Genomic DNA, 27,266 nt, shown 5'->3' with positions numbered 1-27,266 from the left:
CAGAGACTCCTCAAAGAAATCACAGTGGAGACACAGCACTAGGGTTCCACCGTACCTCTCAGCAAAGCATCCCCCATGGGGACAACCTACTCCTGTTCTGCATCCTGTTGCTACCACACTTCAGCTTATCTTATCAGAAACCATGGTACTAACCAGCAAAATGGTCCCCAGGAGCTCCCTCCAGCTGTGAGTAACCTTCACACTAGATCAGCCCTGGGCAGCGGAGGTCAGGAAAGAAGCTGCTCTCAAAAGCCTGATTACTGATGACACTCGCCCAGCTCCTGTGTCCACACTCCTTTCTAAGTACCTACGAAGGAGCTAAACACACACAAGGGGTTTTCCCTGCTGCTCCCAAGAGGCCACCCTAGACATGCTGAGCTGACCAGCCCTGCACCCCGGCGATCACACCCAGAGGGACGAGCTCACAACCCCAGCACCAACACTCAAGACACCATTTGCAATCTCCTGAATTAGATTTCAGAGAATAGCAAAAACCAAATTGTCTTGATAAAATTAGAAAAGACTAAATTTCAAACCACTTTCACAATTTATAAACAGGAGACAAGGAAGGGTATCTGTGTTCTATTTTTCTACCGAAACATGCTTGGAGCTTTCAGTTACTTCTGCAGGACCAGGGGAAGGAAAGACAAGGTGAAGAGAAAGGGTACACAAAAGGCTACACCTGCATCTAATGTGTTATTTCTTTAAAAGAACCACGGCAAACAGAGCAAATGCTAGGACTTATTAACTTAGGATGGTGCTGGCAAGATAGTTGATGGTATTAAAGAATTGCTAGAGTGAGTGCCGTGGCGTCAGCCTAGCTCACAGCAACCTCAATCTCCTGGGCTCAAGCAATCCTCCTGCCTCAGCCTCCCAGGTAGCTGGGACTACAGGCATGCGCCACCATGCCCGGCTAATTTTTTCTATATATATTAGTTGGCCAATTAATTTCTTTCTATTTATAGTAGTGACTGGGTCTCACTCTTGCTCAGGCTGGTTTAGAACTCCTGACCTTGAGCAATCCGCCCCGCCTCGGCCTCCCAGAGAGCTAGGATTACAGGTGTGAGCCACCAGGCCCAGCCTGGTTTCAAACTCCTGACCTTGAGCAATCCGCCCCGCCTCGGCCTCCCAGAGTGCTAGGATTACAGGCGTGAGCCACCACTCCAGCCTATTTTAATTATTTTTAAATGTGATAATGGTTTTCTTAAGAAAAAGAATCCTTATCTTTTAGAAATACATACTGCATTATTTACATTTATGAATAAAATTATACTATGTCTGGGACTTATTGTGTCTACTTTTTATACATGCTTGAAAATTCCCAGAACAGTAAGATTTTTTTAAACCACAGAATTATATACCTCAGTGAACCATAAAAGGAGGGAAAGACACACAAAGCAAAACAAAAAACAAGAGTGTAGAAGTGCATACTTGCATCCTGTCTGTATTTCCCTATTAGATTACAAAAATGGTGGAAACTTTCGTGTCAGATTCTTGCAAAACAAGTTTGGGGTTGAGAGGACATTTTAACTGACTTGAAATTGTTTGGGAAAAGCTTGGCTGTGTCAATCTAAGTCCTTTTGACAGTCACACATCTCCTGGTGGTTACTCTGAGGCCTCCACTCACCTCATGTCATTCGTTGTTGTTAGTAGCTTTTCTGCAGAATAAAAACTCAATCCCACAGAGAAAAATAACTTCTCTGATGTGGCATAAAAATCTTTTATTCGACTCAGGCAACAGGAAAGAGAACTGGATGTGACATTTATTTCAGTTTCCTTCTTTTCCACAAACCACTCCAACTTCAAGAAGCCCCGCTGGAGGTGGGAACTCAGATCCTCAGGTTCAACTGAGTCTGCCCCCAGCACTCCTGCCCACACACCCCTTGCCCCCACCCGAGGGAGTTGACAGGAGGGGGACAGGCTACAGAAACCTCACGTGTTAAGCATTAAATTAAAAAAAATGAAAACTGATACTGATTTTCCACGGTTTGGGGGCAGTAGGGGATGAGTCAAACCTTTCGGCACTGTGTCAGTCTTCTTTATACAGTGGCATTTTTTACAGGAATTTCTGTAATCCACAGTAATGATAAGAAGGTCACATATAATGACTCTAACAAAATCTAAGTACAGCCGGGCGCGGTGGCTCACACCTGTAATCCTAGCACTCTGGGAGGCTGAGGCGGGCGGATTGTTCGAGGTCAGGAGTTTGAAACCAGCCTGAGCAAGAGCGAGACCCCGTCTCTACTATAAATAGAAAGAAATTAATTGGCCAACTAATATATATATAAAATTAGCCGGGCATGGTGGCGCATGCCTGTAGTCCCAGCTACTCGGGAGGCTGAGGCAGCAGGATTGCTTGAGCCCAGGAGTTTGAGGTTGCTGTGAGCTAGGCTGACGCCACGGCACTCACTCTAGCCTGGGCAACAAGCGAGACTCTGTCTCAAAAAAAAAAAAAAAAAAAAAAATCTAAGTACAATAGTTAAACATTCGTATAATGCAGTAGGATATACACATTAGAAGTTACTGATGCGGCGACTCATGCCCGTAATCCCAGCACTCTGCGAGGTCAAGGCAGGACTGACTGAGGCCAGGAGTTCCAGACCAGCCTGAGCAAGAGTTAGACCCCATCTCTACAAAAAAAAGAAAGAAAGAAAGAAAAAAAGAAAAATCAGCAGGGTGTGGTGGCTCAAGCCTGTCATCCCAGCCTCTGGGGAGGATGGGGTGGGACGATCACTTCAGCCCAGGAGTGTGAAGTTTTAGTGAGCTGTGATCAGGCCACTGCACTCTAGCCCGGGCAACAAGAGTGAGACCCTGTCTTAAAAAGAAATAAATAGGCCAGGCGTGGTGGCTCACGCCTATAATCCCTAGAACTCTGGGAGGCCAAGGTCAGAGGATCCTTTGAGCTCAGGAGTTCGAGACCAGCCTGAGCAAGAGCAAGAGCCTGTTCTCTACTAAAAATAGAAAACAGCTGGACAACTAATATATATATATATATATATATGTGTGTGTGTGTATATATATATATATTAGCCAGGCATGGTGGCGCATGCCTGTAGTCCCAGCTACTCAGAAGGCTGAGGCAGAAGAAACGCTTGAGCCCAGGAGTTTGAGGTTGCTGTGAGCTAGGCTGACGCATCGGCACTCTAGCCCAGCAACAGAGTGAGACTCTGTCTCAAAAACAAATAAGAACACAGAAGTTAGTGACGCGGACAGACGCATAAGCAGGGACGACCAGACAGTGGAAGCAAAGCAGTGTCCATTTGTGGTAATATCTTCCCTCCTTCACAGTAATTTCATTAGCAGACAGGTATTTCACATGCAACAGAGTTATTAAGTTTTGACCTGATACATGTACAGTCTAAAGTAACAGTCTAATTCCAATCGTTCTGTGACATTCCTATGAAAATAATAGTTTCAAAACCCACAAGCAGCAGGAACCTACAAATACTTTATTCTGGGTTGAACTCTGAAGAAGCTTAATTTGTGATACTAATATTTGGAAAGAGCTGATACACACTCAACTGGGGGAGCCTTGCTGGTTGGTCTGTTTTAACAGAGATAACTGAAAAATTCTTACAAATGTAAGACTATTGAAGAAAATATTTTAGTGACACATTTCATATAAAACCTGAATTAAACCAGATTTAAGTCAAAGCCAAAGGGAGCTCATGCTTCTGAGTTCCCACACCTGATCCTCTCCTAGGACATGACACACACTGCTGTCATCTCACCAGAGCAGGTGCTGGTTTGAATTCTTAGACCAGAAAAAAAACAAGAATGAAAAAATGCCCCAACTTTGTTCTCAGGGCTTTTAAAAGCTAGACACAATGATAGATGATTCAAGATTCCTCTGAGCTGTGATTTTATATGTGCAACTGCCCAGAGAACAAACCAAGTAAGAAAGGTTACCCTTTGTTTTTCATTTTTGATTAACGAAAGGAAAACTTATTCTTACAAGCTCTAAAGAGAAAGTCTTGATGTCACAAATCCTACAGCCACATGAAAGCTGGCTTCTGTTCTGGGTCACTCCAGGGCTCAGGGACCTTGGACAGAGTTCTAGAGACAGTTTTTTAACCCCCTCTTAGTCTGCTTAGCACCAACTACTGCAGCAAGTGACTTTTGGGAGTTTATGCTTGACGATTTATGCTTAAAGACCCTGTTTCAGGCCGGGCGAGGTGGCTCACGCCTGTAATCCTAGCACTCTGGGAGGCCGAGGCGGGTGGATTGCTCGAGGTCAGGAGTTTGAGACCAGCCTGATCAAGAGCGAGACCCTGTCTCTACTGTAAATAGAAAGAAATTAATTGGCCAACTAATATATATAGAAAAAATTAGCCGGGCATGGTGGTGCATGCCTGTAGTCCCAGCTACTCGGGAGGCTGAGGCAGAAGGATTGCTTGAGCCCAGGAGTCTGAGGTTGCTGTGAGCTAGGCTGACACTACGGCACTCACTGGGCAACAAAGCGAGACTCTGTCTCAAAAAAATAAAGATCCTGTTTCAGAGATTGCTCTAGATGAGGAAAAAAATTGTTTTTAAAATTAACTGGTTGTGTGAACATAAAACAAAGACTCACTCACTTGATGCCTTAAGCACACTGAAATTACAGGGTCCTGCTGTACAAAAATGAAGTCATTCAAGTAAATCTAATGTCTATTTTCTTGGCAACTTAAAAGGCAAGGTATGTTTACTGCTAAACTTAAATTTAAAAGTAAGACAGGTAGATTAAATAATATAAGAGTTTTCCAACACTGAATGTGCTCATTTAGAGCTAGGATTTGTTTGAAGTACAAAAATAGCTTTCTAAGTCACACAACTGCGCTGATCACCTGTAATGAACTGATTTGCTTTCCCTGGTTTGGGGGGAGGGTTTAGAAACGTCTAGAATAAAAGCATTGTGCTGGTTGTAGATGGAAAAGGTCACTCCACATGTCACCAGAGAGGCATAAAACACATTCAGGAATCCATTTTCATCCATCAAAAATAGATGTTGAGGCCAGGCGCAGTGGCTCACACTTGTAATCCTAGCACTCTGGGAGGCAGAGGCGGGTGGATTGCTGGAGGTCAAGTAGTTCCAAACCAGCCTGAGCAAGAGCGAGACCCCGTCTATACTATAAATAGAAAGAAATTAATTGGCCAACTAATATATATAGAAAAAATTAGCTGGGCATGGTGGTACATGCCTGTAGTCCCAGCTACTCGGGAGGCTGAGGCAGCAGGATTGCTTGAACCCAGGAGTTTGAGGTTGCTGTGAGCTAGGCTGACGTCACAGCACTCACTCTAGCCTGGGCAAGAAAGCGAGACTGTCTCAAAAAAAAAAAAAACATAGATGTTAAAACATCCCCAGCTGTGTGTCCACCAGTGAGAAGCAGCTTGCTCAGCGCCCATCTCTAAGTCTTCTAATCACAGTGACTGGTCCCCTCTTCTTGACAGGCCCTGGGACAGGGATGCAGGTCTTATCCAGCTCGGACCTGCTCTCCCTGAAATCTTCCCGTGGTCACCAGGACTTTGGCAGATGGCTGCTCACCAGTAAGCTCAGGCTCCACACTCTGTGAGGGTCTCCGGGTGTGGGAGGGTGGGGCACAGGTGGGGGAAGGGGGAGGGAACTCCAGCTGCTTCGGGGGACACAGCAGGCCAACTCCCCAGGTTACTTCTGTTAGCAGCTTCATTGAAATATAACTCACACACCATAAAATCACCAACTTAAAGGGTATAATCCAATGGTTTTTAGTATTATGTATTCATAACTGTCTCCATGTTATTTTTAAGATGGTAAACTCCTAAAATGCACATGAGAATACTTGGAAAAACAGTCAAGTGTATAGAATCAAGCTTTAAACAAACACGCTGAGGAAAAGAAACAGAATTTATAAAACCAATCAAAGAATACACACACCTAACTCTTAAGTAACTGTGCCAATCAGAGGAAAGCGTGTGGCCCTGCAGGACACAGAGCCTGGGGGCTCAGCCCTTCAGTTCAGGGTGTTATCATGGAGAAACTGCTGTGCCCTGGGAGAGGAAACTGAGTGGCCCCTAGCAAGGGTCACTCTTGGTCTGTGGCCACCCCCAGGGCTGGGTTCTCCAAGGGGCTAATAAAAAGCTCTCCTTCCTGGCTCTTCCCTGGAGTGCTAGGGGACCCCACGGCTCACGGGCCCTCTGACCTGGAGACGCTCGGCACCTCTGCACCCTCAGTCTCCTCTGCACACAACAGAGGAGCAGAGGCCTCACTCACCCCACCAGAGCAAGGCCCCCATCAGCCCCGACGGAGACACCCTGCAAATCCTGGCTCAAACCTAGACCCCTGAGAGTAAGCAGAAGAGGAAGAAAAATAAACTAGACAGTTATCAGATACAGGTGCGGAGTTCAAAAGTTGCCGCACGGCTCCTAGGTTTCCTCACCCACCTCCTGCTCTTTTAGTGCCGCCTCTGGTCCTGCCTCCTGTGTCATCTGCCTGCCCCATGCCCCAGTGCTGGTCTTGGCTTCTCAGATATACATGCTTCATTTTGGCCTCCCACAGTGAAGTGGACCAGTGCTCTCCTGACCCCCGGGGCTGGCCAGGTCTTTCTGTAGTGCTTCTTTCCTTGCCTACACAGTTTCCACCACTGAACCTTATCACACTGTAACACTTTCTTAGATTTTTCCCCCCATACTTAGAAATTCTCTTGCCTTTTCACTGCCTTAATTTTGTAAACACCTATTGTAAAGACCTCTCAAGACCATTTCCATACAATTGAATATTTCAGGTGCCCCCCTCCGGACAGACAGGCCGCCCTGGGTCCCACAGAGTCTGTGGTTCCTGTCACCACCTCCCGCTGTGCTGCCAGTCCCGTTTTCCTTTCCTGGTTAACTCATTTTAGCGTAGCCTCCTCTGGTAGCTTCCTAAGGATGCTATAAACATGGATGTGTAGGGCCGGGCGCTGTGGCTCACGCCTGTAATCCTAGCTCTTGGGAGGCCGAGGCGGCCGGATTGCTCAAGGTCAGGAGTTCAAAACCAGCCTGAGCAAGAGCGAGACCCCGTCTCTACTATAAATAGAAAGAAATTAATTGGCCAACTGATATATATATAAAAAATTAGCCGGGCATGGTGGCGCATGCCTGTAGTCCCAGCTACTCGGGAGGCTGAGGCAGAAGGATCACTCGAGCCCAGGAGACTGAGGTTGCTGTGAGCTAGGCTGACGCCACGGCACTCACTCTAGCCTGGATAACAAAGCGAGACTCTGTCTCAAAAAAAAAAAAAAAAAACAAAAAAAAAAAACATGGATGTGTAAATGTCCCTTTGAAACTTTTATCTTTTCTTTTTCTTTTTTTTAAATTGAGACAGGGTCTTGCTATGCTGCCCAGGCTACAGTAGAGTGCAGTGGCTTCCTCATAGCTCACTGCAGCCTCAAACTCCTGGGCTCAAGGGATCCTCCTGTATCAGCCTCCTGAATAGCTGGGACTACAGACGCAGGCCCAGCCCAGCCTCTATGCCTTTTAAAGAATGTTCTGGAATATGCTGTTGACTTCATCTTTTAATCCTTTAACTGAGTGCTTTTATTTGATTTTTAATTTATGAGGGTCCTTTCTATTACTAGTTCTCTGTACATGCTATCTTGTCTCCTTTCACTTCTGACAATATAAATCAAGTTTGGTTTTTTTTTTTTTTTTTTGAGACAGAGTCTCGCTTTGTTGTCCAGGCTAGAGTGAGTGCCGTGGCGTCAGCCTAGCTCACAACAACCTCAAACTCCTGGGCTCGAGCGATCCTTCTGCCTCAGCCTCCCGAGTAGCTGGGACTACAGGCATGCGCCACCATGCCCGGCTAATTTTTTATATATATATCAGTTGGCCAATTAATTTCTTTCTATTTATAGTAGAGACGGGGTCTTGCTCTTGCCCAGGCTGGTTTTGAACTCCTGACCTTGAGCAATCCACCCGCCTCGGACTCCCAAGAGCTAGGATTACAGGCGTGAGCCACCGCGCCCGGCCTAAATCAAGTTTTATTTTCCAAGTTTTCTTCTGCTCTGCAGACTCTGTTCCCTTCAAGTGCCTTCTGCTTTTTCTTCTTTCTTTTCCTTGGTCTCTGTCTCCCTTGTTGGAGGTTTTCCTCAGATATCTGAGGTCCCTGACTGTCCCTTTGTACCTAAAAATGGGCACTAAAAAGTTCACTGCAGCTTGGTCTGCACAGTGGGCTGGTCGACAAGTGAGCGTGCCTGCAGGTGGCCTGGGCAGTGACCGGGATTGGCCTGATGTGGCAGGCAGAATCCTAAGATCTCCGAGATGCCCTCCCTTGAGTGTAGGCCAGGCCTGCGAGAATGATGGGATGGTCACTGTGTGAGGCCACGCAGAGCCTGCTGGCCTCCACGCAGCAGCAGGCCGCTGTACACAAGAGGGCCATGTGGCCAAACCCAAGCACAGCCTGTAGGGCCTGAGAGCTGTTCCCAGCCAACAACGAACAAGACAACAGGGACCTCAGCACCACACCGCAAGGAACCGAATTCTGCCAAGCACCTGAACGAGCCTCATGGAGAACCCAAGCCCCAGAGAAGAACACAGCGTGGCGACGCCCTGATGGCAGCCTCGCGAGGCCCTGAGTGGAGGAAGTAGGGGACAGAGTGCCCCAGACAGAGGAACGGCCAGTGCAAAGGGCCTGCGGAGGAAGTGTGCCCGAGGTGTGCCGGGTGCAGAGCAAGCGGGGAGTGGGTGGCAGGACACAAGGTCAGAGAAGATCAGGGGCCAGAGCACAGCACAAGGAGGACTCGGCATGTGTCCCAGTCTGAGTGGATGGGTGGGGCGTGGCTATCTTTGGGAGCCATCACAGCCTACCAGATCAACCCTACTTTTTTTAAAAACAACAGTTTTATTGAGATACAATTTCTATCCTATTGTTTTAAATCAATTCACTCTATTTTTGAGCAAACTAAGCTTATTCTCTGTATGCTGATTTTAAACCTTTATTCTCACTCCTTTTCTTTTTTTTTTTTTGAGTCAGAGTCTCACTCTGTTGCCTGGGCTAGAGTGCCGTGGCGTCAGCCTAGCTCACAGCAACCTCAAACTCCTGGGCTCAAGCGATCCTCCTGCCTCAGCCTCCCAAGTAGCTGAGACTGCAGGCATGCACCACCATGCCAGGCTAATTTTTTCTATATATATTTTTAGTTGGCCAATTAATTTCTTTCTATTTACAGTAGAGACAGGGTCTCGCTCTTGCTCAGGCTGGTTTCAAACTCCTGACTTTGAGCAATCCTCCCGCCTCGGCTTCCCAGAGTGCTAGGATTACAGGCATGAGCCACCGTGCCCGGCTGTTCTCACCCCTTTTCTGTTGGCCACAGATGTGCTCTGATACTCACGGTAATCAGACAATAGTTCTGAGTATGATTCTCCTGACGAATTCTGCAGTTAGATAAGTACAGGATTTAGGTTTAGCCTTTGATGGACACCAGTCATGTTAACTTCCACTCGATGTCACAAATGTGTGTACTTTCTCCTGAGGGTGATCTTCAGGTGGAGTTTCTTTTTACTAGAAGAATGTTTCTGATAATAAAATTCAAGGGTAAAGGGATTTGTTATATGAAACGACCTTTAAGTCGTTTAGAGTACATCTATTTTACTCTGGCACATTATAAGTACCATTTATCTAAAACATTTAGGAAAAAACTGGGATTTTGGTCCATCCTGCTCATTGCTGAATGAGATGAACAAAAAGAGACTTGTGCCTGGCTCTCCACCATGCTCAGCAAACATGTGCTCAGCGAACCAAAAGCTGTGCATGGTCTGAGATGGGCTGCACACGGCCAACACAGACCATGCCCTGGAAGAGCACCTGCTTCTGCTGACGTATGTGGCTGCCCGGAGTGGACTTTCATGTCCAGCGTCTCTTCCCTCTTTTTTGGTAACAGATCCCAACTTAAGATCATGCAGGGCCAGGAGCGGTGGCTCACACCTGCAACCTCAGCAACTTGGGAGGCTGAGGCAGGAGGATCGCTTAAGCCCAGGAGTTTGAGGTTGCTGACGCCACGGCAATCTAGCCTGGGCAACAGAGTGAGACTGTGTCTCAAAAAAAAAAAAAAAAAAATCATTCGGGTAAAAAAAAAAAGCAAAGCTTTGAGATGCATGAATAAAAGGCACTCTGTAGTAAGTCGTCACTCAAGTGCGTCTCAAAAATATCCTCACCGAGATACCTCTGTGTGACATGTCTGGACTCTAGTCCATCAGTAGCAGCAGATGCCACATGAGCCTGCCACAAAGGACAGGACTGAGTGGCTGGCTCCCGGCACACAGGACTCCCCAGCCCTACTGCCCACTAATCTGCAGGCAGTACCAAGGGGCACATGGAAGATGGCCTGCCAGGGGTCACTCTTTAAGTCCCTCCAAAGGGACTACTAAGAAAAGCCTCTCTGTAAAGTTTAAAATAAAACCAACTCCTCCGCCCTGCCTCAAGTGCTGCCAGTGTCCTGCTTCACTTGGACAACCAACTTCAGATATGGGTTACAAAGAGGCCCATGTGATATTTTTTATTCTTTCTTCAGACAGGGTCTCACTCTGTTGCCCTGGCTGGAGCACAGTGGCATCAACATAGCTCATTGTAGCCTCAAACTCCTGGGCTCAAGCAGTTCTCTCATCTCAGCCTCCCAGGTAGCTTAGATTTCAGGCGTTAGCCACCACGCTGGCTAATTTTTCTATTTTTAGTAGAGATGGGGTCTCGCTCTTGCTCAAGCTGGTCTCCAACTCCTGGCCTCAAGCGATCCTCCGGCCTCAGCCTCCCAGGTGGCTGGGATTACAGGCGTGAGAGACCTTGCCTGGCCAACATCAGGTTCTTGATTCACAAATTACAAATGCCAAGATTCCTCCTACTGTATATTCCTCAGTCAACAAGAAAGCCAAGTGCTGATCCTAAGTGCTGATTAAGCCTCACTGACTAGTATTTATTGTGGGATGCATCACAAGGCAGGCTCCTTGAAGAGAGTTCTTTTTTTTCTTTTTTGAGACAGAGTCTCGCTTTGTTGTGCAGGCTAGATTGAGTGCCGTGGCTTCAGCCTAGCTCACAGCAACCTCAAACTCCTGGGCTCGAGCGATCCTTCTGCCTCAGCCTCCTGAGTAGTTGGGACTACAGGCATGCGCCACCATGCCCGGCTAATTTTTTATATATATATCAGTTGGCCAATTAGTTTCTTTCTATTTATAGTAGAGACGGAGTCTCGCTCTTGCTCAGGCTGGTTTTGAACTCCTGACCTTGAGCAATCCGGCCGCCTCGGCCTCCCAGAGAGCTAGGATTACAGGCATGAGCCACCGCGCCCGGCTTGAAGAGAGTTCTTAAAAATCAAATTACAAAGAGGAAGTGTCCAGTGACATCATGGCTCCGTCTCTCCTCACCAGCCAAAGTAAACCATGCTGATAGGGATGGACTTACTTATAAAAAGGCTTTTCATAACCAAACTGAAATATAATCAAAAGAAAAAGGGCTTTTCATTTCCAGCAGCAAAAAAAAACTCAGCCTTGTTTTTCTTGGATTTCAGTGAAGCCAACCCACCCAATGCTGGAATAAAACAGAACTTTGTAAACAAGTAGGGAAAAAGGAAGGGGTGAAAAGAGTGGTGGTGGAGGATGGTGAAGAGAGGAGCAAACACTTGTAGAGTAACCTCTCTAGAATGGAATCTCTCCCTATTCTCAGGAGAATCACACCCATAAAGAAAGACCTGTGGCAGGGCGCGGGTGGCTCACGCCTGTAATCCTAGCACTCTGAGAGGCCGAGGCGGGTGGATTGCTAGAGGTCAGGAGTTCCAAACCAGCCTGAGCAAGAGCGAGACCCCGTCTCTACTATAAATAGAAAAATTAATTGGCCAACTAATATATATAGAAAAAATGAGCCAGGCATGGTGGCACATGCCTGTAGTCCCAGCTACTCGAGAAGCTGAGGCAGTAGGATTGCTTGAGCCCAGGAGTTTGAGGTTGCTGTGAGCTAGGCTGATGCCATGGCACTCACTCTAGCCTGGGCAACAAAGCGAGACTCTGTCTCAAAAAAAAAAAAAAAAAGACAGACCTGCTCTCTCTTTTGTTCAAAACCCACCTGAGAAAGCAGCAGGGTGAAACATGGGCTCCTGCCCACGGAGGGTCATTCACAGTGCTACCTGTGAAACCCAAAGGCAGACACAAAATGCCTTCTGCACACCTCTGTGCCACTACATCTGAAGAAAGCACCGTGATGGAGAAGAAAAGCAATTCTCCCTGCTTGACCCTTGGGACCGCTGCTCCAGCAGCAAAAACCCACGGAAGCACCCGAACAGTGGCATGGTGGCCAAGCCAGGCAGGAGGAGGAGCAGAGCGTGGGTAATCAGCTGGGGGCAGAGCCTCACACGTCAGTGTGGCCAACCTTCAGCTCCTTCTGAAGTAATTTATCTTTTTTTTTTTTTTTCAGAGACAGAGTCTCACTTTGTTGCCCAGGCTAGAGTGAGTGCTGTGGCATCAGCTTAGCTCACAGCAACCTCAAACTCCTGGGCTCAAGTGATCCTGCTGCCTCAGCCTCCTGAGTAGCTGGGACTACAGGCATGCACCACCATGCCCGGCTAATTTTTTCTATATATATTAGTTGGCCAATTAATGTCTTTCTATTTATAGTAGAGACGGGGTCTCGCTCTTGCTCAGGCTGGTTTGGAACTCCTGACCTCGAGCAATCCACCCGCCTCGGCCTCCCAGAGTGCTGCATGTGGACCTTTAAATGCATCAGCAGCAACTTACTGGAGGGGACATGGAGAGGGTGAACGCACCCAGTGGGAACACACCACCTCATCAATGGGTCCCACACTGTGCATTTCTGTGGCATCTGTTGTTTTAATAATGAACAAATACGACTTAGTGATCAGGAACATCAGGTTGCTGAGCAGCCGGAAGTGAGGCTGAGAAAGAACGGACTACGATGACCTTCCCATGTTCTGGACCCTGGAGGGAGGCTGCTGAGCAGGATGGCAGCAGATGCAGCCAGAGGTGCCCACACAGGCAGCACCTGCTCTCACCACCTTGCTCCCTACCTCACCTCACAGCTCCAGGTGCACCACCAGGGGTAATGAGGATGCCTGGCCCTCACGGTGTAGCCCGTCTCCAGAACTAAAATTCCCGGATTCATCACACAGCACAGTCAGGAGTAAACACACTGCCCATCAGGGATAAAAGACTCTGTGTCTTCTGAACATCTTTGTGAGAAAGATGAACCCCTGACCAAGAGATACCAGGCAGGATGCTGGCAGCAAGGGTAGGGGGCGCTCTTTCAGCAAAAAGAAGATTCTTTAGGCGTGGTGGCTCATGCCTGTAATCCTAGCACTCTGGGAGGCTGAGGCGGGAGGATTGCTCAAGGTCAGGAGTTCAAAACCAGCCTGAGCAAGAGGGAGACCCCGTCTCTACTATAAATAGAATGAAATTAATTGGCCAACTAATATATATAGAAAAAATTAGCCGGGCATGGTGGCGTATGCCTGTCGTCCCAGCTACTTGGGAGGCTGAGGCAGGAGGATCGCTTGAGTCCAAGAGTTTGAGGTTGCTGTGAGCTAGGCTGACGCCACGGCACTCACTCTAGCCTGGGCAACAAAGTGAGACTCTGTCTCAAAAAAAAAAAAAAAAAAAAAAAGATGCTAGCTGGCCAGGCCTAACAGAACACGCCCAGGTACTCTAGTCACCAAGAAGTGGGGGAAGTGGGTGAAAAAGCAGTTCCATCCCCAACACGCTATCTCAAGTTTTTTTGTTTGTTTTTTTGAGACAGAGTCTCACTGTGTTGCCAGGGCTAGAGTGCTGTGGCGTCAGCCTAGCTCACAGCAACCTCAAACTCCTGGGCTTAAGCGATCCTCCTGCCTCAGCCTCCCAGGTAGCTGGGACTACGGGCATGTGCCATCATGCCCAGCTAATTTTTTCTATATATTTTTTTAGTTGGCCAATTAATTTCTTTCTATTTTTTAGTAGAGACGGGGTCTTGCTCTTGCTCAGGCTGGTTTCAAACTTCTGAAGTTGAGTGATCCGCCCGCCTCGGCCTCCCAGCGTGCTAGGATTACAGGCATGAGCCACTGCGCCCAGCCTATCTCAAGTTTTTAAAGCCATTTACTAAAGTCTTTAATAAAAAGGAAAATAAAAGAACACAGAAACTTATTGTGGTCTGGAAACATTCTTAGCACTTTCTGTTTTCTGAAACTATCTACCAGTTTATCAGGTCATGCAATATGTAATATAGCAATAATATAACAATATATAGGACACAATCAGGAAAATGTAATGTTTTCAGAGCAGGCCTCTATTTAGGAAGAAAAGATACAATGAATATGCTGCTCCCACCCATAGAAATGGGAACAGGGGATTCCTAGCAGGTAGAACAAATTTTTTCACATAATAAAAGTAAAATATAAATCAACCAAAAAGAAAAATAAGGTAAGATCTGCTGTAGCCAGGCCAACAGTGACCCTGACTGGTCTGAGCCAGTGGCTCTGCCATGCCTGCCCCCTACCCTACTGGAGTCTGCAGTGCAGGCAGCTGCACCCCTAACAAGGCCCCAGGCAGCACTGCGGTGTGTGATCCCGGGACCCCACCTTGGGAAGCAGTGCTATAGCCAACGTCTTCAGCCCTTGCAGGGCCAGCCTGGGGCACCCCTGTAAGCACACACAGCCAGCAAAGGGGGCAGGAGACACAATGGAGAAAGAGGATCGTCGTTCTGCCTCTGGACGCAGTGAACAGCACGCTGGGCAGCAGAGACAGCCAGACACCAGGATCACCTCAAGGTGTCATTCGCCTCAGGTCTGTCCCACATGAGATAATGTGAGTTCTTTATTATCTGAGCCACTTTTATACAGCTTCGTGTGACTTTCTGTTGAAGTCATTCCTACCGCTGCACTCAGCCTCATCCTCTTCTCTGAGCTTCAGGACACCCCATGGGTCTACCCACCCCACGTGCAGCTGGCCCAGCCCCTGCTGCCTGCCTCCACGGCCCATCTTCAGTGGATCTCCACCCACCCAGCACTTCACACAAAATGCCCAGGAAAAGCCTAAGCTGGCCCTCCCTGCTCCAGCTGCAGGGCATGTGGGGCATCACCTGGTCCGAGCAGTGGCCAGCCTTGGCCCAACCCTCTGGGCGTCCTGACCCGCCTCCTATCCACTCCTGTCCTCTCCAAACTGAGCCACCTTTTGAAACACTCATCACCCACCCTCCTCTACTTTAAACTCTTTGGTGCCTTCGAAAGGCTCTGGAATGGCCAGGCGAGGTGGCTCATGCCTGTAATCCTAGCACTTTGGGAGGCCGAGGCAGGACGACTATCTGAGCTCAGGAGTTCAAGACCAGCCTGAGCAAGAGCGAGACCCCATCTCTACTAAAAATAGAAAGAAATTAGCCAAAAATAGAAAAAATGAGCCAGGCGAGGTAGCGCGTGCCTATAGTCCCAGCTACTAGGGAGGCTGAGGCAGAATTGCTTGAGCCCAGGAGTTTGAGGTTGCTGTGAGCCAGGCTGATGCCAGGGCACTCTAGCCCAGGCAAGAGAGTGAGACTCTGTCTCAAAAAACAAACAAACAAACAAACAAAAAACAAAGGCTCTGGAATAAAGACCAGCACCCTCCACAGGCCCCACTGCTGCCTGCCACTCCACCTGCCACCCCACTGTTCTGAGGTTCTCTGAAGGTGTACCCCTTCCTTCCATTCAGGGCTCTCCAGGGCTGGGCCTCCACCTGGAAGCCAGGAAGGCTCCCTCCACTCCCACCCTTTGCCTCACTAACACTACATAGCTTCAGAACTCAGTTCAAAAGATACCTCAAAAGAAAAAAAGAAAAGAAAAGAAGAGAAGAGAAGAGAAGAGAAGAGAAGAGAAGAGAAGAGAAGAGAAGAGAAGAGAAGAGAAGAGAAGAGAAAAGAAAAGAGCTTTCCTGTGGGAAACTTTCCTAAGTAGGTCAGGTTTCCTGTTAACCTCAAAACAACCTCTGCCTTTCCTTCACAGCACCTGTAATAGTTTGCCATTACTGGAGACTACCTGTTTAATACCTGAAGAAAGACAGGAAACAGGCCAATGTTGCTCATCATTCTACCCCAGCTACTGTGACCCTGCCTGGCACTGGAAGATGTGAACAGACATCACGCTTGTTTGCCCAGTGACTGAGTAAGAAGTGGCTGAGCCGGCCATGAAACCCAGGTGTGTCCAAGGCCAAAGCCCAAACACTGTTTTGTGTCCTTGAATTTAGCATCCATTTTGTAGAGAGAAAAAACAGCCCTCACATACGTAATACAAAAGAACACTAAGGCCAGAGACACTTGGCCAGAATGCCATCAACCAGAGCACCTCACTCCTCAAAAGGGTTCCTCACAGACAGCCAAGCAGCTCAGCTGACCCTCAGGGTCTCCTGCCGCAGCCTGGGGAGGGGAGGGCACCCGGGCAGCCAAGCCTGCTGCCTCCCTTATGGCTTCAGGAACTGTATTTCAGCGCCAGCAGCAGGAAGCTTTTCCTGAAACAGATGACATATTTCCAAAAAGCACAGCCAAGAACTATCTTCTCCCTTCACTACCTATTTTGGATGCCACAGAAAAGCTCTGAAATGCTAAGAAAGCCTAACTAAATCTCATCCAAATATCTACAACTCCAAAGCCCAAGACAATAACCTCAATTTTCCCAACACAAAAAATAGGTCTTGATGGAAGTTAGGTACACGAAAAGTGACCAGCACGGGTAGAGATACAGTGGCATGACTCCCAACAGAAACGATGCCTGACCACCAGTCTATCAACACAATGGGATATTTAAGGGCTAAGAAACTAATTTCACATACGTGGACCCTGTCAATACGAAAACTTTAGCACACACACACACACACACAGAGTGAGAAAGGCTAAACCAGACCATCTGCTGACACACTGGGGTGGGACTGGAAAGGGGCAGAAGAGTCAGCACTGACCATGTCTGCTCTGCTTATGCTGCTCAGTGGGTGGGGGTCCGAGCCTGTTCTGATAGACATTTGCATGAGATACCGAAAAGAGAAAAGTGCTTAAACACGGTTAAACGTGGTGAACTAACACAGGCATTTATCTTAACACCATCCTAAGTCTGCTTGAAAAAGGCCTCCAGAGGGGAGACCCCAACATTCCAGATGATGCACAAGGACAGTCAGGTGCAAGCTCAGAGCAAAGAACTTGGAAACAACGTCAGGACCACACGAGGATGCCAACAAGAACAAAACCCTGCAGGCCCAGCAAACTCACGCAGTGGAACCTGAGGAAAAAGGCCTGGTTCAGAGCCTACATGTGGAATCTCAGGTCCTCCCCAACCTCCCTTGGCAGGGGATGCCCCAATGCCAGAGACTAGGGAGAGACCACCAGCTGTGCTCCTGAAGCAGGACGCTAGACCCAGAGCGGGTGGCCGTGGCCGGCATCTGGAAGCAGGGCTGGCGGACAATGAGAGCGCAAGCACACATGCCGAGGCTGGGAGAGCTGCTGACGGGGACACAGAAAACTAGCCAAGGAGAACAGCATGACCACTGACTCCAGGAAAAGCAGAACGCTGTGTCAGAGAGGAGACGCAATCACAGCACACTATACAGGTCAGCTGTGAGCAGTATCTGCAATCAAAATAAGATGCCAATAATGCAAATGTAACCAGAATTATGATTAAATATAATGTAAGAATGAGGAGACAGAGGGAAATATGTGGGTGCACCTTCCACGAGAGAAAGTCAACAGAAACAACCAAAACTGAAAACAAAACATTAGAAGGAAGCAGCTAAGAACTGAACATGGCTGGGAGAGGGAGGAGGAGTATAAGGAGAGCACAGCTACTATATGACTTTTTAAACTATATACATAGGCCAGGTGCTGTGGCTCACGCCTATAGTCCCAGCTACTCAGGAGGCCAAGATAGGAGGATCACTTAAGCCCAGGACTTTGAGGTTTCTGTGAGCTAGGCTGATGCCATGGTGCTCTAGCCCAGATGACATAGAGAGACTCCATCTCAAAAAAAATAAAAATAAAAAACCATATAAACTATATACATAATAAAAGTTAAACTGAAATACAAAATTAAAGTACAAAAACAGTGCAGTAAGCTGAGGCTGGAGCACAGGAGGGCCATGCCAGCAACGACAGATCAAGGCATGGCGTGGGCCTCCACGCCAGGTCGCAGTTTCTCGTGTGGGCAGTAAGCAGAGAAGGCACCGCCGAAGCCCTGAGGCATCAAGGGGCGCTGGGCAGGCTCCAAGTGGACATCTGTAGAACCAGGCCCCAAATGTGCCCTCGGTGTTTAGGGCCCCAAGAGCCCCCTGCTCCCAGCTGGGTCAGCCAGGCGCTAGGTACAGGCTCCAGTACCCCGACACCATTCTCACCGCTGAGCCGCTGCAGGAGTTGTCAGGCGGGCAGAGTGCAAGCAGGCGCCTGTGGCAAGCAAGCGCCAAGGTCACAAAATGGATTTAAGTGAACCAGAGACCCCGAAAACGGAAATGAAGCGAGAACTAAAAAATATTTGAAAGCTTCTTCCAGTTGGCTGGCCTTGCGTCTGGGGCATCTCATGGAGCAGAAGACGCTGAACCCCTAAACTCTGCAAAACCTTAGAGCGGGGGTCCCCAACCTACGGTGAGGCATATCCTTATTTCATTATACGTTACAATGTAGTAATAACAGAAATAAAGTGCACAATAAATGTAATGCGATTGAATCATCCCGAAACCATCCTTCCCCCCTCCCTGGTCGGTGGAATAATTGTCTTCCATGAAAACGGTCCCTGGTCCTGGTGCCAAAAAGGTTAGGGACCGCAGCTTCAGAGGACACGCCACTGCCACAATCAGGGTGCAGAGGTTCACCGCCAGCGGTGTGAGCTCACTGTTAGGCACAAGTACACAAATGCACAGAAAACCATGGAGAGATTCCTGCAGGAGGATCAGGCCACGGGCCTGCACCTCTCCAGCGAGCAGGTACTAAATGAGGACTCCACCCAACAGCGGCTCCCTCCAAGACGCTTTGAGCTGGCCACAGAGCAGATGGATAGATCCTCTGCTGAGGCATGGCTGAAGTGCTATTTTAAAGAGGAAAGATCACAGCAAGATTCTCTGTCACATGTCTCCTCCCAGCGCTGGTGGGACCAGGCTCGCTCGCATTGACCCTGGGCCTAAAAGAAAGGAGTATGTGCCTGCTTAAGCCATCAGCCAACAGCCACATCTCGGCAAGGGGTCTGGTGCTTCTCCCTCCTAGGGGCTGGTCTCATCCAGGCACACACCAAAGGCAAACCCTCACAAACACAGTCTCCCACATGGGGCTGCGTGGCTGCCTCTATCTCCCACCCTAGACAAGACACACCTTGTGACACTGAATCTAAAATGGAGCTGCTCTGTTATGTTAAGGCAGAACTTCCATACAAAGGATTATCAACACCTGAGGTTCACTGAAAAACTTGAACATTTTACATCAGTCCCCTCAGCATATGGCTGCACATGGATATTTCTATAATCCCAGAAAGTCAAACAGCTTCTATCTACTGGGACCAGGGAACCTCATGATGTCCTTCTCTAGGTCACTGACAAAAGACAAAAGATTCCACAGAATTAATTTGATTGATATGTCCAATATTGAGATTTTTTCCAAAATTTTAGTACTTTTTTTTTTTTTTTTGCAAAAATACAGGCTAGGAATCTCAGATGTATTAATAATAAAATGCAATGGATTTGGTTTTTCATTTTTAAAAAATTGTGAAATTCACGCTGGAATGAATACAACAGAGTCAGGAAAAGAATGGTATTAAAATGTGACTGGGGTGGAGAAGTCTTTAAAGACCAAACATGTTCAATACACTTTAGAATTGGCTTTCCAAGAGTGAGTCAAGACCAGGAGCAGCAGGGAACTGGTCAGAAACATATTTATCAGCCCTCACCCAGAGGGGCTACATCAGACTCCAGGGTGGGGCCCAGCAATCAATGTTGACAGGCTCCCTAGGACTCTGGAGCAGTGAGACCATCCTCAACAAGTGGTCCTGGTGTTCCTGGGGACCCTGGTGTTGCTGCAGGGGCATGGGAAGGAGCCTCCAAGATCAAAGTAAGCCTCATAATATTCTAAGACATTGTTTGCTTTCTTTCCTTCTCACTCTCAAATGTACAGTGAAGTTTTCAGAGGCTACATGATACAACAGATACATTACACAATCAGATATAAGAATCTAGCTCTCTTCAATTAAGTCAGACATTAAAGAGAACTGCAAAAATGTAAAACAAGCCATTCTCCTAATTTTCAGAAATAGTTGTTTTCATTAAAATGTCATTTATGTTAACATATAATGGATTATTTAAATGGATTAATAAATAGTTTAGATTTTCACAGTGGCATGACCATGGCTCACTACGACCTCAAACTCCTGGGCTCAAGTGATCCCCCTGACTCAGCCTCCCAAATAGCTGGGACCACAGGCATGCACCACTAAGCCCGGCTAATTTTATATATATATTATATATATGTATATATATATTAGTTGTCCAGCTAATTTCTTCTATTTTTTTTTTTTTTTTTTTAGTAGAGATAGGATCTCATTCTTGTTCAGGCTGGTCTCGAACTCCTGAGCTCCAAACCATCCTCCTGCCTCAAACACCCAGAGTGCTAGGATTACAGGCGTGAGCCACCACGCCCGGCCCCCTTTGACTTTTTTTTTTAAGGCTAGTCAAGTGAAGCAGTGGGAGTGGAAAAGGAACAAAGAAATCTGTGTAACTGGTTGTTATCAATTAGCTGTATACACCACTGTACTCAGACCAGCCCCTCTTTAAGTCTTTTTAGATCAGCCCTTTATCTGGGATTCTTATCATGTTTTTTTAAAATTAGTACTGAGGATGGGTGTGGTGGCTTACACCTGTAATCCCAGCCCTCTGGGAGGCAGAGGCAGAAGGATCACTTGAGCTCAGAGCAGGTTGAGCAAGAGCAAGACTCCATCTCTAATAAAAGAAAAAATTAGCTAGCCATGGTGGTACACACCTGTAGTCTCAGCTACTCGGGAGGTGGGAGGATCACTTGAGCCCAGGAGTCTGAGGTTGCAGTGAGTTATGATCACACCACTGCACTCTAGCCAGGGCAAAAGAATGAGACTCTGTCTTATAGATAAATAAACATAAAAATAAAATAAAATTAATACCAAGAGCACCTGAACTCAAGAACACGCTGGGCGAAAGCCCAGCCATGCCCTCAGACATTTACTGCCTGGAAGTGCTGAGGTCCCTCCACTGGTAAAATCTTGAGAACCAGGGATCAGACTGCACACGCCCGTAAAGATCAGCAGTGCTCTGCGGAGCAGGACGCTGACCATCCTCTGCTCAGGTAGGTCTCTCCACAAATCACTTTCTAACCATCTTCCACCCTTATTTTAAGTTAGAAAAATTGTTCTCATTGCCTTAAGTTTTTAAAGATACTTTCGTACGTTTTCAGAGAAAATGTTAATCTCTCTAATCAATGTGGAATTTTGATTACTTTTATTGTGACTCAACTCATTAGTAAAATTAAAATTATCATATAACTTTTATTATAAAAATCATTAATCTGTCACTGGCCACTTGATCTAGTCTAAACAAAAGATTGATAAAATGCCCCTAAGCACATTGTTCTGCTTATTGACCCAATGATTTATGGCAACAAAAAAGGTCTTCACAATGTACTGAACAATTCTTCCTCTAAACAGATAAACCGCCTACAAAAAAACTTAGCCAATAAGTACCACCTCGATTCATAACCTGATTTTCAGGCTTTAAACTGGGTAAACTTGCTAAAGGAGAAATCAGAATAAATTATGTAAAATGGAAAAAGAACAATGAATCATAAAAGCCTCTGACATCAACAACTACACTGATAAGCTCCCCAAAGAGAACATAAACAGGCTAGCTCACCTTTGACTATGGAAGGACTTTTTACCTGTGCGTACAGACAGCTCTAGGCACCTTTTGAAAACTTTTGTAAAAGTTTTTAAAAATAAGGCCAGCAAGGTGGCTCATGCCTATAATCCTAGCACTCTGGGAAGCCAAGGCCAGATCACTTGAGGTCAGGAGTTTGAGGCTGCAGTGAGCTACAGTGACGCCACACACTGTACCTGGGGCAACCAGAGCAAGACTCTGTCTCCAAAAACAGAAAGTCTGGAAGGAAATGCACTAAAATGCTAATGTTGTTTTTCTCAGGACAGTGAGATTATTGGTAATTTTCTGTTTTATATCCCATAGTACTCTGTGTTGTCTAGTTTTTTGGGGTTTTTTTTTGTTTTTGTTTTTTTTACCAATAAACGTGTTACTTTTATAACATGACACAGGCATTTTTTTTAAAGACACTAACAAAGCTGCCTATATCCAAGTTTCATCTGTCTTTTAGCAATTCAGTCAACATGCAGACCCACCAGTGTACACACACTCACGGGCTCACACGACACTTCCACACACATACCCACTCTCACATACACACACCCAGCCTCCTGCACACACATGCTCCCACATGTATACCCCACATACACTATGCACACACACCAGCTCACTTACACACCTGCTCTCACACACACACCCATTCACTCCCATTCACAGACATTCACCTACTCTCAAACCCAAGCTGGAAGAGAGACTGGAAACTACACTGAGGCAAATAAAAGGTACAGCCAAATGTCTCTGGGAACTTCCTACTGCCCATCAGCAGAGGAGCAGCAATGAACAGCAAGTAGATCTGAGCAGCAACACTTTCTTCAGCAGTACTTCTGCAAGTACTGAAGAGGACATATTATACAATGCCCACCAAGGTTACTGAAGGTCATTCAGTGCTTCTCATCTGCAAGATTCTCTGGAAAGAATCAGTGACTCTTTTTTTTTAGCAAAGTGATACCAGCAGAAAGTGACTCTTTTTTTTTTTTTTTTTGAGACAGAGTCTCGCTTTCTTGCCTAGGCTAGAGTGAGTGCCGTGGCGTCAGCCTAGCTCACAGCAACCTCAAACTCCTGGGCTCAAGTGATCCTCCTGCCTCAGCCTCCCGAGTAGCTGGGACTACAGGCACAAGCCACCATGCCCGGCTGATTTTTTTTTATATATATATATTAGTTGGCCAATTAATTTCTTTCTATTTTTATGGTAGAGACGGGGTCTCGCTCAGGTTGGTTTTGAACTCCTGACCTTGAGCAATCCGCCCGCCTCGGCCTCCCAGAGTGCTAGGATTACAGGCGTGAGCCACCGCGCCCGGCCAGAAAGTGACTCTTAAAATAAAAAACTTTATTTCAAAATAAAGTGTGAAGATAATCTTTATGATTATAATTCTTTAAAAAAAAAACAATCTTTTCTCACAACACTATTAGAATTTATTTTACAATCTCCACTTTGTGATGGGTTTGTGGTGAATACAAAAGCACCAGTCCTCTAAGTATGAAGATGGTCATGTTCATCTTCAAAGATGGCAGAAGTCTTAAAAACAACCTATTCTAACTTCACACTTAATGCCTGGACACATCTGACTACAAACTCCTGTCTCAAGAAGATACAACCAAAAAGCTCCACTACAGTCCTCTTTCTCCTTCCACTGCTGACGCCTGCTAACATGACCCTGTGCTACACTACACCACACCTGATCTATTACCAGATGATGTAATGAGATCCAAACACAGCATGACATTGCTAGGGAAGGAGAGACACAAAAGCCATCTGTATCATAAATGGGAGCTGCTTCTATTAAAAATGCATATAATCCACTTAAATAATTTAAAATGCTACCTTCATAAACAGATTATATAAAAGATATTGAACATGCTGCCTCGGAAAATTTGACAAAAATCAAGATAATCTAGTTGTTATAGTCAAGGACAGGAATGTGACCAGCCTAAGAGTCTCTCATGAACTCAGTATTTTGAAACCTCAAAGTGGAAAGTACAAAAACTCAGTCTTTATTACTATTATTCAGCTTATCTGAACCATTCCTAATGTTTTCAAAAAATCGTTAATGTTTAAAAAATAATCCTTATCTTTTAGAGATATATACTGAGGCATGTACGGATGAAATGATAAAATGTCTAGAATATGCTTCAAAAATAATGTGGAGGTGGGGAGCAAGGAGTTTACAGATGAACCAGGACTGCTGAAACTGCAAGACGGCTATGGTGGTTCATAACACAAAAATCGACCTTTCATCTCCCTGTCCATTATTTGCTGCAAAACAGTAACCGGGCTCAAAGAAATCAAGAGCTCTCCTCCACCATCTCAGGAAGCTAGTCCAAGTGCACACACTGAGAAATCACACCAACCCAACACTGCTTTTTCCTGAGCAGTCTGGAAGAGAAGACAGAAGCAGCAAGGCCACAGGAAACCCCTCCACTTTCCCATCCCCACCAAACCCTGAGTCACCTGGGCCTCACCCAAAACTTCAAATCCCACCAAGAACTATCAAAGAATTTTCATTCATTTCTATTTTGTGATTACAAGAAAGTTCAGCCCCAAATAGCCCACCCAAAGTTTTTCCCACTAGGATCAATAAAGGAGGTTACAACAAAAGAGGTTTCTCAAATAAAAGAATTTTATGGAAGTCAGTTTGATGAAACATAAGAAGGGTCATCTAAGAGTTAAGAGCCAAGAAACAGTTTTTTATCCTTGCTCTAGCACTATCTGTGAGGCCTTGAGAAAGTTATTTAACCTTTCTGGGCTTCCAGCTTCTTATCTGCGAAGTGGGGACAGACCCTCTTTGCCTAGTTACCACCACAGAGAACTGTTGTGATGATCTGGTGAAAACATGCATGAGCCACACGGGCTGTAAGGTGCTCCACCAGAGTCAGGCTCTGGTAAGGAAGAGCAATCATGGAATTCTCCTAACATCTCTGACTGCTGTAAGGAAGCAACAGTACATCTGGAGAGAAGACACATCACACTTGTAAACCACCAAGGATGTTCAAGGTGCTCTCCAGCCCTGGGGCAAGAAGGAAACACAAAGAGCCTGGACCAGCAACCACAATTCAAGCTATCCACACAGGAAATTATCAGTCACTTATCTCCTTGCCCACTGGACTAAGAGGTGGAACACCCATCCTGACAGTTTCCAACCCAGAGCTAAGCATGTGAGCATCACAGGATGCCCTCCAAGTACCTGTGTGCACATCACCTGAGGCTGTAAACTCAGCAAGGGGCCCCTTGCTGAGTTTATTAGGACCCAGTTCGTTATCACCCTGACTGCTCAACAGATACTGTAAATACTCAGGGCACACAGATCCCTTATAAAGGTCCTTAATGCTATGACTAACACCCTAAATAGTGCTGCGTCAATCTTATCTGTTTTCTTATAGATCTCTTGGTTTAAACATGCATATGAACTTGAACACCCACCTAACAAATGTCTACCAGTGAGAAGAGTCAACAAAATACAAAAATTAGACCAGCACTTCAGGGATTTCCTTCTACTAAGTAAAATATTTAAAAGTGAACACAGGTTTTATTCAACGTCTACCTGGTTATTAGCAGATCACACCCTACTATCACCTCCACTTAAACTTTATTAAGTGCTAAGGTAGACAGGAAGGACTGGCACTTGAGGCTCACCTTCCCGCTGAGCAGCTGGCACCCTGGGGACTGTGTGGGACCCTGCCATGCTGCACTGTGCATTTGCTGCCTGTCTATGCGTGTCACCTCTCCTGCAACAGTGGAGGTGGCCCTGATGGAGTGCTGCTAGATTTTGTGTTTGTATCTGCCACAGAGCTCCAAGGCTCATTCACTTCCCTTCCTCACCAAAGGTACCAAAGTGAAATTTTTAATTCCTGGACCTTCTATAAGCATTCAATGTCTTCGAACAATGAAACAGGGACCCTACACAGAACCTATGCCAATCACACACAGTAAAGTAACTGCTCAAGACAGGTGTCTATTGGTGTGGTCTCAGGGCTAACGAGGCCTGGCCTCTGGCCTTAATCTGGGTAAATTACTCCAGCCAAGCCACACCTGGGCCCTCAGAGGGGGGCACCGCCGGGCACCTCGCCATGCAGGGGCACTTGTATCAGGCAGCCTAGGAGAATGTACCCAGGCCAGAGCTGACTTCAGTTTACAAAGATCCAGCAGGTGTGTGGGGGGAGGACATGAAAATGACTCCCCGGAATTGAACCTCGTCTTAAGGGGGAAGAGGGGTTTCAGTGAAATTCAACCAAAACTCCAAGTCAGAGTGGTGAATAGAAAGGAAAACCAGGACTCACTGGTATTAACTCCGTGCCCCTCGACTACAGCGGCCGCGACAACCCGTCCCACATCGACCCCCCTGGAGACGCGCCCCTGCCCGGCCCGCACGCTCCGGCCTGGGCACGCTCGGTACCTGCTCCGCCCCGTAGACCGTGGCAAACTGGACGAAGTCCTCGATGCGGACGAAGCCGTCCCCATCCCCGTCCAGGGCGTCGAACACGGCCCGGAGGCGGGGGCCGTCCTCCTGACACCCCGCGGGCTCGCCGGGAAGCGCGGGGGCCTGGCTGAAGTCCGAGGACGGGTGCGGGCTCCCGGGACCCGCGTCCGGCGCCAGCTCGCCCGCCGCGGGCGCGGGGAAGGCGGGGAATAAGTCCGCCTCGCCGTGCACTTGGCAGCCGTGGCTGGAAACCCGCACGCGGACAGACACGCTCTCCGGGAGGCTCGGGGGGCCGTAATCCTCGGGCTCCTCAGCCCAGGAGAAAAACGGGTCGAGTTCTGGAAGCTGCATTTCGGGGCGGGGGTCGGGGTCCGGGCACACGGCCTGGACGGCTGGCAGGCCAGAGGCGCCCGGGCCGGGCACGTCGGGGCCGGCGTCCGGAGGCCGCTCCTCCAGCCCCGGGGTCGGCTCGGCGCGCCCCGGCGGCTCCGGCTCCGGCTCCGCGCCCGCGGCGGGCGCTCCCGGACGCAGCCGTGCGGGGCTCGGTGTTCGCTGGGCGGCCTCCACCCCCTCCGGCCCGCCCGGCCCCGGCCCCGGCTGCGGCCCCGGCGGCTCCGCGCGGCTGCAGCGTCCGCGGGGCTGGGGGCCCGGGGGGGAGGCCGGCCGGGCCGACTCCATGTTCACGGGCGCGCCCGCGGCCGGCGCGGGCCCGGGAGGCTAGTGGTGCGGCGGGCGGCGCGGGCGGCAGACAAAGGCGCTCAGGGCGCGGCGGCGGGCGCGGGCATCCCCGCGGCGGCGCGGGCGGGCGCGCGCGGGACGCCCGGGCTGCTCCGGCTGGCGCTCGGGCCCTGCTCCGCCCTCGCCCATCTTCGCGCCGCGCCTCAGCTGCCCTCGGCCTGGCGGCGCGGCGGGCGCCGGCCCATGGCGGCGCGGCCCGGAGAGGGCGCCGAGGGCCGGGCGGCGGGCGTTGCGGCCGCCGGGGGCCGAGGGGACGCGAGGCCGAAGAGCCCGGGA

General features: G+C 48.0%; 1 protein-coding gene across 3 annotated transcripts in view; it reads right to left on the bottom strand.

Annotated features, from left to right (window-relative positions):
- The window catches only part of RAB11FIP3 (RAB11 family interacting protein 3), a 76,284-nt gene extending 49,273 nt beyond the window's left edge, over positions 1 to 27,011 (bottom strand). The window contains exon 1 of one of the 3 annotated variants that reach the window (XM_075994906.1): positions 26,229 to 27,011. In XM_075994906.1, the coding sequence (XP_075851021.1) occupies positions 26,229 to 26,930 (702 nt within the window). In that variant the 5' untranslated portion in view covers positions 26,931 to 27,011. The remainder of the gene's footprint in view (positions 1 to 26,228) is intronic. The other 2 variants (XM_012737812.2, XM_012737811.2) reach the window with 2 other exon arrangements.
- Between the last annotated feature and the right edge of the window lie 255 nt (positions 27,012 to 27,266).

This window comes from Microcebus murinus, chromosome 19, assembly GCF_040939455.1.
Source record: "Microcebus murinus isolate Inina chromosome 19, M.murinus_Inina_mat1.0, whole genome shotgun sequence".
Classification (NCBI taxonomy): Eukaryota; Metazoa; Chordata; class Mammalia; order Primates; family Cheirogaleidae; genus Microcebus; species Microcebus murinus.
Note: the sequence above shows the minus strand (reverse complement) of the source record. Positions and strands in the feature narration are given on the sequence as shown.